Source organism: Hemitrygon akajei, chromosome 22, assembly GCF_048418815.1.
Source record: "Hemitrygon akajei chromosome 22, sHemAka1.3, whole genome shotgun sequence".
Taxonomy (NCBI): Eukaryota; Metazoa; Chordata; class Chondrichthyes; order Myliobatiformes; family Dasyatidae; genus Hemitrygon; species Hemitrygon akajei.
This window is the reverse complement of record NC_133145.1, coordinates 9,402,329-9,416,133: the sequence shown is the minus strand read 5'-3', so window position 1 is coordinate 9,416,133 and position 13,805 is coordinate 9,402,329. Positions and strand designations below refer to the sequence as shown.

The following is a 13,805-nucleotide window of genomic DNA, read 5'->3' as shown; positions in this document are numbered from 1 at the left end:
AAGTGCAGGCAAACATTAAAAGTGCAAGATCATAACGAGGTAGTTTGTGGACAAGAGTCCATCTTATCATACAAGATGTCCTTGTTTGTAGGGTTGTTTGCTGACCCTGGAAATTAGGTCGCAAATATTTCATTTCCAGTCGAGGTGACATCATCAGTGCACAATTGAGTGTTGTTTCTGTCCAGTGCTCATGTTTATATTGGTCTAACTCATTGTTCTGATTGGTTGGCTGTCACGCTAGTCACTAGTCTCACTGGTCCCTCTCCCTGGTTATCGGTCGTTACGAACGTTGGTTCCTCTCGTGTCCGCAGCTCCCTCCTCAGCCCCGATTTCCCCCAGGCGCACAGGTTTGTAAATTGCATCGTTCATTATGCTTGTTAATAGAGTCTTTCATTGAGAACCAAGCTTCTAAGAATTCTCTGGATTTCTTGTTTTGTGCTTTTGCCAGGACTTCTCTAGTTTCCTAGATGAACTTGTGTCCTCCTTGGTCTTCATGTACTGAGATGAGTGACAGGGAATCATCTCTACCTACGACTAGCTGATATTCATGTTGCCTCGCGGATAGTTATCTCCCTGTCTGTTCTACATAGTTTTCGGGCCAGTCTCCATATTGAATTTGGTACATTGTTTTTTCTCCATGTGGGCTGTTGGATCTTTGGTTCTCGAGATGGGTGTTCCAATGGTTGTGCTGGGTTTGTGTACTACCATTATTTTATTTGGTTGAAGCAGTCTTGCTGTTGCTTTGGAAGTATTCCTGATATATGGTATGGTTAGCATCTTTCTTGTCTGTTCAGTAGGAGTTAAAAGGTTGTTTCTCCGGATGAGACACCTTCTGAAGAAGTTTTTTTGGATGGCCATTGTGTGTGAATACTTTGAAAAGGTTATTTTCTTCTTTCTTCTTGAGATCTGTGCTACTGCAGTGTGTTTCAATTATGTTGCTAATTTGGTTTGAATCTCTTATCTGGTTTCACTTGAGTATGACAAAAGTGTCATCAACAGAGTGCATCCACAGTTTTGGTCTGATAAGTGGTAATACTGTTCTCTCCAGTTTTTGCAGGATAGCTTCCACAATGAGCTCAGTTATAGGAGAGCCCATTTTTGTTCCTTTCAGCTATTTGTAGAGTTGTCTGTTAAATATGAAATATGTTGTTAAGCAAGGGAGTTCAGTAGTTTGCATATATTTTAGGGTCTCATCGACTGGGTCATTTGTTCTTGGTTTTTAAGTAGTTTACATATTGTTTCTTTTGCTAAGTTGTGATCAATTGACGTGAAGAGTGCAGTGAAGTTGAATGAGATTATTATTTCATCATTGTCCAGCTGGATGTTCTGCAGCTTCTGTAGAAACTGTTCTCTGTTTATTGAATCATACAATCAATTGACGAGATGCTTCAAACGTATCCAGATCACCAGTTTTAATATAAACATATCACCAGTTTGTAGGTTGGGGTCACTGATAGCAAAACAATTGGACACAGAATCCAGAAGCACAAAACAAGAAATCAAGAAAATTCTTAGAAGCATGATTCTTAGTGGAAGACTCTTATTACCAAGCACATTGAACTGGACACAATATATTAACCTATTGTTTGTGGGATTGGGGCTGAGGGATGAGCTGTGAACATCCGAGAAACCAATGTTCACAGCAATCAATAACCAGGGATGCGAGCAGTGGAGACTAGCAGCCAGCGCACCAGCCAACCAATCAGAACAACGAGCTGGATCTATATAAACATGAGCACTTGTAGAAACAACACTCAGTTGCGCACTGATGATGTCATCTCAACTGGTGATGAAACCTTTGCGACCCAAACTCCAGGCTCAGCGAACAACCCTACAAACAAGCAGCCAACCTGAACTATCAATCTTCTCTTTCATTTTATACAGAAGGCCCATTTAAAAGTCAGATAATAGTGGCCTGATGGTACAAAAACCTAAGGTTTTTATATCTTCTGCCAGATGAGAGAGGGGAGAGGGAAGAATGTCTGGGATGGATGTGGTCTTTGATTATGCTGGCTTCTTTAATGAGGTAGTGAGAAGAGTAGACAGACTCTATAGAAGTGAGGCTGGTTACTATGATTTGCTGACCTGCATCCACATCTCTACAGTTTCTTTAAGTCATGTGCAGAGCAGTTGCCATATTAAGTTGTTATGGATCCATATAGGTGCATTTTTATGGTGCATTGAGTTGATGGGAATATACAGAATTACTGCATGTGGACCAGCCCCCCACTTTCTGAAGTTAATTGCTAGTTCTTTTGTTTTGTTGACATTGATGAAGTGAATGCTGTCATTACACCATGTCACTAAGCTCTCTTTATTCCTTCTGTATTCCAACTTGTCATTATTTGATATGCCCATGACAGTGCAGTCACCTGCAAACTTGAAGGTGGAGTTAGAGCAGAATCTGGACACGCAGTCATGAGTACAAGGAGTGTGGGGGGGGGGGGGGTGGCGGGTGTGCTGAGGATGCAAAATCGTGGCGCACCAGTGTTTGGAATAGTCTTAGTGGAGGTGTCGCTGCCTACCCTTACCGATTGTGATCTGTTAGTCAAAAATGCAAGAATTCAGTTGCAGAGGAAGGCATTGATTTCCTCCAGGGTCTGTAATTTGGTGTTTGCGTGGAATAATCATATTGAAAGCCTAACTGTTTTCAATAAACAGTAGTCTGACAAAGGTGTCTTTATTGTCCAGATGCTTCAGAGATGACTGCCATAAACCTGTTTCAGCAATGGGCAAATTGCAGTTGTCTGATACTGTAGTAGTTGCAGTATTGTATAGCATTGAACCAATTTGTTATTTATGTTTGATCAGATATTCAAACAAAAGTTGAATTGTGCTGATATACCACATCATCATTAACTTGGCCACATTCCCTGCACTGTCTATTTGCCTATTACTCTCAATGCCATGTGTTTATGGAGTAATTTTTTTTCTGTCCACCATATCAAATGTATTCTGAAAACTCAAATCCATTACATCCACTTGAGTTAAGTGGATATTCTCAAAGAATTCTACCAAAGTTGTCTTGTAAAATCACGTTAGCAGTAACAAGAGAAAATCTGCAGATATTGGAAATCTAAGCAACACACACAAAATTCTGGAGGAACTCAGCAGGCTAACCTGCGCCTGTGGAAAGAGTAAACAGTAAACATTTTGGGCCAAGATCCTTCATTCGACTGTTTACTCTTTTCCATAAATGCTCCCTGGCCTGCTGAGTTCCCTCAAAATTTTGTGTGTATTCCGTCAACAGTGACAAGGTTGAGAACTCCCTGAATAATGAGGCACAGGAGCATTCCACTTCCTGAGGAGACTGAGGAAAGTGAGGCTCACCCCCCCCCCCCCCCCCATCCCACATCTTAACTGAATTTTAGAGGAGCACCATTGAGAATGCTGCATCTCCATCTGGTATGGAAGTAGCAGTACATTGGACTGGAAGTCGCTACAAAGGAATTTGAGAACGGCCCAGATGAACGTTGGGAGTCACTCTACCATCAGCTGGCGACATGTATTAGGTGCGCTGTGTATGCAGGGGACTTGGTATCATCGAGTACCCCACCCATCCATTCAGCATCCTCAGGAGACTCTGATGCATAAAGACAAGAACAATCAGGGTGGGAAACAGTTTCTTCCCTCAGGTCATTAGGCATTTGAACTCCCTGCTGCACTGCATTCAAAGTGCCACGGGTTAATTTGTTCTGTACCTTACAATATTGAATTTATATACTTTATTTATGTGTAATTCATTTGTAGATTTAATTCTAAGTTATTGTATGCACTATGTGTGTTATGTGTACAATTGTGCTTTATATCCTAGTTGAGAGAAACCTTGTCTCATTTGACGGTACACATAAATAGTCAAATGACAATAAACTTGACTTGAAGTTCCTAGAACTAAACATCACCAATAGCCTGTCCTGACCCAACCACATTGATGTCATGGCCAAGAAAGCACACCAATGTCTCTAGTTGCTCAGGTGACTAAAGAAATTCTGTATATTCTCATCGACTCAATGCACCATAAAAATGCACCTATATGGATCCATAACAACTTAATATGGCAACTGCTCTGCACATGACTACAAGAAACTGTAGAGATGTGGATGCAGGTCAGCAAATCATAGTAACCAGCCTCACTTCTATAGAGTCTGTCTACTCTTCTCACTACCTCAGTAATGAAGCCAGCATAATCAAACCACATCCATCCCAGACATTCTTTCCTCTCCCCTCTCTCATCTGGCAGAAGATATAAAAACTTGAGGTTTTTGTACTATCAGGCCACTATTATCTGACTTTTAAATGGGTCTCTTGTATAAAACGAAAGAGAAGATTGGTAGTTCAGGTTGGCTGCTTGTTTGTAGGGTTGTTCGCTGAGCCTGGAGTTTGGGTCGCAAAGGTTTCACCAGCAGTTGAGATTACATCATCAGTGCGCAATTGAGTGTTATTTCTGCAAGTGCTCATGTTTATATTGAGCTGAATCACTTTGATTTTCAGTAACTTTGAGGGTTTGGATGTCACTGGTAAAGCTGGCATTTATTGTTCAGTCCTAATTGTTCTTGAGAAGGTTGTGGTGAGCCATTTCCTTGAACTTCAGTAGTCTCTGGTGAACGTGCTCTCACTATGTCACTCGGAAGGAAATTCCAAGATTTTTATCCAGAATCTTGGAACATACATGGTGACTTTTACCTTTCTTAACTGATTTGGCTGTTGAAATAGAGCTGGTATTTAAATCCTACATGAAGGTGATGCAAATACTGATTCCTTTTTGTTGGCAAGATGCAAGTGAAGGCAAAAAAAAAGTGGGGAGCAAGAGGTGAAATATTTCAATGCAAATTTGAAAATATAAGCTCCCCAAATTCCTTTAAAATAAAGTAAATGAATGCTCATAAACACTATAATAAAGCAAGAGATGAGTAAAATTAGGGAAAATGTTTGTGATTGGCATTTCTGCTGAAATCTCGATTGGCTGCCCGAGTGTGTGATTCTTGCCAGTTGTGTGGAGCAGAATCAGTATCAGTTTTTTTTATCACCAGCATGTGACGTAAAATTTGTTGACTTATCGGCAACAGTTCAATGCAATACATAATATAGAAGAGAAAAAAATAGTAATAAATAAAATAAAAATAATAATAAACAAGTAAACCAATTACAGTATGCGTATATTGAATAGATTTTTTTTTAATGTGCTAAAAAAACAAATACTGTATATTTTTTTAAAAGTGAGGTAGTGTCAGGAACTGGATGGCAGAGGGGAAGAAGCTGTTCCTGAATCGCCGAGTGTATGCCTTCAGGCTTCTGTACCTCCTACCTGTGAGAAAAGGGCGTGCCCTGGGTGCTGGACGTCCTTAATAATTTGCCTTTCTGAGACATCAGTCCCTGAAGATGTCCTGGGTACTTTGTGGGCTAGTACCCAAGATGGAGCTGACTATATTTCCAACCTACTGCAGCTCTTTCAGTCCTGTGCAGTTCCCCCCCACCACCCCGAATAGCAGACAATGACGCAGTCTGTCAGAATGCTCTCCACGGTACAACTATAGAAGTTTTTGAGTGTATTTGTTGACATGCCAAATCTCTTCAAACTCCTAATAATCCACAGATCTAGTCTTCAGCAGATGACATAACTCCTGGTTCATCCACGGGTTTTGATTTGGGAATGTACAGTTAGTCGTTGTAGGCGCACACTCACTCACACAGGTTTTAATGAAATCGGTAACAACTGCAGTATACTCATCTAGCTTTGAAGATGAATCCCTGAATACAATCCAGTCCACCGATTCAAAGCAGTTCTGTAGGCGCACCTGTGCTTCCCTTATCCATGCCACCTTAGTCCTCACTACTAGTGCTGCAGTCTTCAGTCTCTGCCTATACTCAAGGAGTATGAGTACAGCCAGGTGATCAGACTTCCTGAAGTAAGGGCGTGGAATAGCATGGTAGGCATTCTTGGTGGTGGTGGTGCAGCAATGATCCAGTGTGTTGTTTCCTCTGGTATTGCAAGTGATCTGTTGGTGGTAATTGCTTAGTGATGGTAGCAGCAGCCCAATCCACAAGTATCCATCTTCACAACAGTGTCCAGTAAACAAGAACGTGTGGCTCAATTGAGTGTCGTGTTAGTTTTACTCCATTGACAAAATCGGGTTCCATATGATACCATACTAGCATTGCAATTGCCTATGAACTATAAAGGATTACAGCAAATTGATAGCCCTCCTCTCTCTGAGTATGCAATGTATTAATTATCATCCATCTGTGTTCTTCTATATAGTATTATCTAGAAATACCTGCAATTTGTGTGCTTAGGTATCAATGATTTTGTGTTGCAGACAACAACTGATGAAGCCAAGGAGCGTCTGTACGAGAGCCTGTTGAGTGAGTGCCGTGATGCTATCCAGGCAGTCCGTGAGGAACTGAGGGTTGATCCGGTGAGGCTGAGTGAAGGGCTGTTGGGAGAAATGTAATAAAGACTGCTGAAGATCTAATACTGATGTAAAACCACATATTTATGTAGCTAAGGTGTAGGAGCCTTGACTCGTTGCTGCTGTGCTATTCATTTAGAGCTTTGATCAGCTCCATTCCATCTTTCTACCTTTTACTTTGTTTTCCATTTAGCCTTTTCAATTTTACTCCTGAATAATATTATTTCCCTTTGCTTTCAATCTCCTTATGAAGGAATTCATCTCTGTGAATTGAATAAAATCCTTTTATCACTTTTGCCCTGATCTCTCTGGCATCTGTACTTCAAGGCAGCTGAGCTTATGTAACCTCTAAGTACTTCTACAAAGTTGATAATCTTTCAAGTTGTGGTGCCAAGGTACTGTACTCCTGAAACACGTACAAAATTCTTGTGTGTGTTGCTTGAATTTCCAGCATCTGCAGATTTCCTCATGTTTACTATACTCTTTGGTCATTCAGCAGTATGTACAGTATCATTTTTGTATGGTTGGAATACCGGCTTAATCTCAGCCTAAATGTTCAGTTATTTCAATTTTCCGAAATGAGTTTTCAAGATATCATGAGCCACTTAGATATGCAACTTAGGATTTAAAGAAGTATTTATAGAGTTAATTGATCTTGCCTATATTTTGTACAGTTATTTTCAGACTGTTTAATGTGTGTTTGCTGTAACTGCATTTAATGCCTCTTGGAGATATTAAATGGTTTCAGCTCCAAATAATGTATTTGTTTTTTATATTTTCAACAATAAGGTTATGAAAGTCAAGTTTATTGTCATGTACACACAGATACAATGAAAAACTTGTTGCAGCAGCACAAGCACATCAATAAAGCAGTATTCACAAGAATTAACATAAATTATACAATGTTGGCAAGGAAGAACAGATTTTAAAAAGTGTGCGTCTATTTTAGTGTAAAGTGGTCAATATGTTGCTAAACTGTAGTAATGAGGGTTGTGCAGGTTGGTTCGTGGACAAAGGAAAGTAACTTCTTGTACTTGGTGTTGTGAAACTTCAGCCTTCTGTATTTTCTGCCTGATGATAGTTGAAAGAATATGGCATGGTGGGGATTTTTGATGATGGATGTAGTGACCTTGAGGCAGCACCTTGTGTATTTATTGCAGATGGTGGGGTGGGAGGTGCACTTGATGTTATTGGGCTGAATTCACTACTCCTCTGTAGCTTCTTGCATTCCTGTGCATTGGAATACTGCTCCAGACCAGAGTGTATCACGCAATAGAGTATTCTGTAATATCACATATGTGAAAAAAAAGTAGAAAAATGCCAGAGGAGGTATCGTACTTGCATATGTACATGGAAAAAATTGAACATTTTATTTCTGTATGGATTGGAGCATTAAATTGAATTTAGCTGTTATGCAGTTACTGAAGGATATTTCATAAATAGGAGTGTATAGGAATGGGTGTGGGGGGGGGGGGGGGAATAAGTCTAGATGGCCCTGCTAGCAAAAGCAATAAGAGATGTGAAATATGGTGTTTGATCACAGCATTTCTGACAATTTTCTTGGTTTATTCAGGCACAGAAGCAGCGGGAGCGATCTCTAGAGCCTGACTCGGGGAAGGTGTCTGTACTGCAATACCTCCATAGGTATGTCTCTCTGACTTACTGTGTCTGTTTAGTTTAAAGCACTCCTAAAGACTTGTCTAGTATGACAGATAGCTGTTGAGCTGCAGATACCAAGATGGATGTAAATAGTTTGTACAGAAACATCTAGAGAATTCCAGTAGATGATGAAATTGATTCTGGTGCATGTCTTCTAACCAATCCCAAAAAGCAAAATGAGCAGTAGCTTTTCCTGTTGGGGTTTAACTTGTAAGATTCTTATTAAAATCATTGGATTTGGAGTAGATTTTTCAGCACCATAGGTCTGTTCTAGCATTCAATTCAAGGCTAATCTAGATTTTAATTTCATTAGTTTCTGAAGGTCTTAAATACATTCTTCAATCAAATAGTTTGAATTGGCTTTGTGTTCATTTTTGCTTGTACCCACACAGTTACCTTACATACATTAAGCTTTCCACGGCAATAAAGCGTAATGTTATCATGGCTGAAGCCTTGCAAAAGCAACTGAGTGAGCCATCGCAAGATGAAGGGAAACGTGTGCTGCGGCCACAGGACCTGATCCGACTCTACGACATTATTCTGCAGGTAAGAGCTGTTCTTTTCAAACTGATAAGTAAAGCTGGATTTCTTTGTGCAGCTTTTGGAGAGAGGAAACTGTAGATGCTAGAACCTGGAGCAACAAATAATCTGGAGTAACTCAGTGGGTCGAGCAAATATTTTGGCATTTCCTTTCCTCCCACAGATGTGGCTCAACCTACTGAGTTTCCCCAGATATTGTTGCTTTGCGCTGTCATGTTGACTCTAGTTGGCTTGTCCTTGAGTTAGAGTAAGTTACACTTTTTAGTAAAAGAGTAACTGATTACACTGGACAACAAATTTTTTCAAAAGTGTTGCTTCCTCAGAATTTTTTTTTGTTTATGATAGACTGCTTGAAGATGAACACAAATACAATTTCAGACTACTTGTATCACGTAAGAATTTGGAGAAACAACAAATTAACTCTTATTGAATATAATGTGTTCAATTGCATAACAGTGTTGATACTTTGCAATAGTTCAAGTAAGTTAAAATATTTTATTAATGATTTTCATTTGTACTCAGTGTCTGAGACTTCTCGCTTAAGTGTCCAACAATAATTCGCCAGCATTGATGGATTCCAGTTGCCATGGTATCTTTTCTCCATGACTGCAATGTCCTGGTGAAACCTTTCACCATGCTCGTCACTAACAGCACCGAGATTTGCAGGGAAGAAGTCTAAATGGAATGCAGAAAATGAATCTTTAGTGACATGTTGCATTTCATGGTTTTATATGCTTGAAGCACGCTTTCAACCAGCTGCATGTAGTTTGGTGCTCTGTAGATGCCGAGAAAAATTTCAACTATTTCCTTGAATGCCTTCCATTTGTTTTTCTCTAGTCGCACTAGAAATTCTTCAAATTGCCTGTCATTGATGACCTGTTTGATTTATGGACCAACAAAAATACTTTCCTTAATCTTGGCATCAGTTATTCTGGGAAGCATCTGTCTCAAATATCAAAATCCTTCATAGAAATTTTTGTGCCTGGTTATAGCAAATTCCATCCTTACAGTCCTGAACCCAATAATTATTACTAAAACTTGTCCTGCCATACAGCAGCCATGAACAACAGCCTCTCTGAACAAGATAGGAAACTTTCCAGCTTACATTGTAGGTAACATTTTAAATGACTTGAATTATGAATTGAAATAATAAACATAAGCGATTTCAAAAAATGGTGCGTGATAGGGAAATTTCATGGTGATTTTCATGATCAGTAGCCCAAAATTCATAAGGTACACCTAAAGGTATTCAGGAAGCAAAATCTTTGTTGTCCAGTGTTACTGGTGATACTCTGCAGCCTGATAACATCTGTGGGAAGAGATATTGAGTTAATATTTCAAGTTGAAGACTCTTCAGAACTGCCAAATAAAGCAAATATTGGTTGTGCAGAGGGTGCAAGAAGGAAAGAAAGAATAAAAGTATCTGATAGTTAGGGCAACAACGTCCCCAAATAGAAGATGAAATGTGGTTCTTCAAACTTATATTGGGTTACAGAAAGATCAGAATTGGATAGAGAATTATAGTAACAGGCAACAGAGAGCTTGGGGTTTCCCTTGTGAACTGAGAACAGCTGTAAATTTTGCCCGGGAAGCTTGTGTGTTGTGCACCTACACCAGAGGATTGTTTGGAGTCCTATCCTGTTAGATGGGTGAAATCAAGTTGCACTGAAGCCTGGCTCTTGGTTGGTCTTGCAGGAGATGAAGCAAAGCTGGTTCCTGTGCACAACCACTTCAGAGCTCTTGCCCTGTTCCTGCTCATTAATATATTAAATGCAACTTTCAGTCTTGTGTACAGATGGGAATTGCATCTAATCAAAAATACATTCACTGCTACAAATATTTAAGAAACTCTACTGAAGGGTCCGAGAAGTCCACGGATAGATCTTTGTGAATTAGCTGGGTTTTCTTCATCTTTCTCTAACATTGGACTTTATGTTGGTGTACAGAATCTTTCTGAGCTGGCACAACTCTCAGGGCTAGAAGATGATAAAGATTTCCAGACTGAAGTGGAGTTGAAGACTTTAGTTTACAAGGCCTACCGGTAAGAATGGAGGAGAATGAGTTCACTTCAGTTGCCTCTTCAGTTAAAACAGCTGTTCTACCGTATTCTTAATCCCATGGCTTCTTGCAGATCTCAGTGTGGGTAGTATTTTACACCCAGACAGATGAGACATCTTGGATCTCATTGTAGACCACCTTGGTACTATTTGCAGTGAAGTCCCATGCACATGCACGCATGCATTCAATAATTTAGCTTGGGCTTTTTCTCATTCTTGTTTTGGGTATCCACATTTTTTATTAAATTGTAACAATACAGCAGTGAATATATATAAATTTTAAAATTTCAAAACTAAAACAGTCTTTCTGCCTGAAAAATATTAAAGACGCAAAGTGTTGTTTTCCATTCCCTTTGTGTGATCTGTTTAAGTAAATGTTAAATGCATTCCTGAAGGTCTGTGACCACCAGATCTCTAACTCTTAGTGTTTTTGTTAATGATTTATTCATCCAATGTGGATGCAACTAGCAAATCTGGAAGTTAGTGCTCTTATTATCCTTGAAATGAGACAGTTAAGTGCCAACCACATTGCGGGACGCAAGACGAGTCTGCGAAACCGGGCAAGGACGGTAGATTTTCATCCTTTTGAAGGATATTGGTGAATGAGATCGATTTTATGACAATTCAGTATTTTCATGATTACTCAGAAATTCAAAATTTGTTCATAACTTGATTTGGAGTTTCTCAATTGCTATCATGGAATTCAAGCTCGAGTCCCTGGGCCCATTAACTTAATCTCTTCACCGTTGTACCCCAAAATCTGTTCAGCCAGCTGAATACTGCAACTAATTTATATGTCAGATATCTCATTCATAGGAGTACAATCCTTTGAGACTGATACAATCCCTAGGTCAGAATTGGGTTCCTTTTCTGAGAACGGTTTGTAACCAGAACTGTGTGTGTGTGTGTGGGGAATGAGCAATGGGGAGAGGGCCTTCATAGACAAAGCTGTGAGGTGCGGGAAGAGTAACTGCCAGTGAACTGCACTGGCTCAGTGCTCTCAGCCTTACAGAGCCCCTGATTATTGCAGCTTTGGGATAGGGGGTGGTGCCAGAGGGACAACACACACAGAAATGCCACAATCCCACCCAGTGGAAGATGCTTTCCACCCTGCAGCAAATCCATCCCACAAGCTTCTCAATTACTTGTTTGTACTTACAAGGTGTCCATAAATTGGTTTATCACAACCAAGGTAGGCCTGAATTTGGAACAATGAGCACCCAGCTTCGTAGCAGAGATATTGATGGCCTCCTGGAGAATCTGTCCACTGATGGCTAAGCAGTTGTTGGACTGCACGGTAGCTGGTGTGTAACAGTCCCTTACATTAAAAAAAATCATAAATGGGCATTTATCATTCCTCTGGACTGGAGTGGATCATCGTCAATCCCAAAGCACTGCCTGAGAAGCTAGGATTCTCCTTGTCTGTATATGATCACACGCCTATTCCTGGGCAGAACTGAAGTCATCATGTTAGATGTATTGTACCTGGAGACTAGTGTTGCTGATGTACATTGCCTTCATTCACATAATTTGTGAATATTCTGCACTTGCTGAATTTTTGTGGGGAGGTAATTTGCATTATTTAATTGCTTGATGAATAAACATTCAGAGCAACACACAAAATGCTAGAGGAGATCAGGAGGTCAGGCAGTATTTGTGGAAATGAATAAGTCAATGTATTGGGTGAGATAGTCCTTCAGGACTGCAGGATTTGTGTTTATCAATAAACATCCACTTTGCTTTGTTTGTTGTAAAGGCTAACTTGCCTTCCACTCATTCACAACTTCAGAATAGTTTTCCTTTAAACCTGTAGGTAGGACCAAATCAGGAAGTGAAACACAAACTTAGCTTGTAGTTTCTTTGTGGTCTGTGCTGTCTTTCAACATATTTTCCTTTGATTTTTATTGTTTTCTCTGTTGTATCACTCCCCGCACCCCCCCCCCCCCCCCAAAGTGATTTGGCTCTCTTGGGATATGCAGTATTTCAAGGATGATGGGTAATGTGGTATACCACCTGTCCAGATATTAATTGGCAGAGTGACTTGAGTTTGTATTAGGCTGAGTGTAAAATGCTTTTAAGTCTTGTGGAGCCAGATATTAATCATTAGTCTTGTGTTGTGTATCTGCCCACATTCAAGCAAAGTTGGGCCATTACAGTTTATGCTCAAAAATACATCATAGAGCAAAGGTGGAAATAAATTGAACTGCTTTGTGGAGTCATGGTTTTCCAGCCACACCCAGGTGATTGCCAGTTACAGTTGCAAATTGTGTAATTCCCAAGGCACTGCTTTGACTAAATATGTTGGGGCAAATAAAACCTCCACTGTATGGTCTGAATTGGCATCAGCCATTGATGTGCTGCCATTACATTTGGCATTCCCTGCTTATGAGTCTTTTGACTTCAGCAACATAAATTTTACCTATGTTTCCATTTATTTTTGTCAGTCTATTCTATTTATAGCCGTATAATTGTACAGCACAAAAACTGGCTCTTTGGCCCAAATGGTCTGCCAATCATGATGTCTATGTATATTAATGCCTCTTGTCCACAATAGGCCCATATCTGTCCACACCTCTCCTATCCAAGTAGCATAATCTGATTCGTCTCTTAACATATGTTGTGAAATTTAGTGTTTTGTGGCAGCAGTGCAGTGCAACACAAATTACTATGTTACAAAAATAAGAAGTGCAAGTATCTGTCCAAATGCCTTTTAAACACCATTATTGTATCTACCTTGACCACTTCTTCTGGCAACTCATTCCATATAACCCCAACCTCTGAGAGCAACCTGCTCTTTGAGTCCTTTTAAATCTTTATCTTGTAGACTTCCCCATCCAAGGAAAAAGACTGACTTTCTACCCTGTCTGTTCCTCTCTGCCTCTTATCTTCCAGTGAGAATAAACCCAGCCTATCCAATTATCCAACCTCTCCTCTATAACCACAGACTTCCATTTTCAAGCAGCAACCTGGTTAATTTCTTCTGCGCTTTCTAATGCTGCCATATCCTTCCTGCAGTGTGACCAGAATAGTACACAATGCACCAAGTTTTGTCCAGCTGCAACATGACATTTCAACTTTTGTACAATATGCCTTGTCCTGTGAAAGCAAGCTTGCTAAATGCTGCCTTTGTTCCCCTTTC

At 40.0% G+C, this 13,805-nt stretch overlaps 1 protein-coding gene across 1 annotated transcript in view; it reads left to right on the top strand.

Moving 5' to 3' along the window:
- Positions 1–13,805, top strand: part of srp68 (signal recognition particle 68) — a 68,093-nt gene that overhangs the window by 30,022 nt on the left and 24,266 nt on the right. The window contains exons 9-12 of the mRNA XM_073026668.1: positions 6,318–6,416; positions 7,984–8,054; positions 8,462–8,615; positions 10,556–10,650. Coding sequence (XP_072882769.1) covers positions 6,318–6,416; positions 7,984–8,054; positions 8,462–8,615; positions 10,556–10,650 — 419 coding nt within the window. The remainder of the gene's footprint in view (positions 1–6,317; positions 6,417–7,983; positions 8,055–8,461; positions 8,616–10,555; positions 10,651–13,805) is intronic.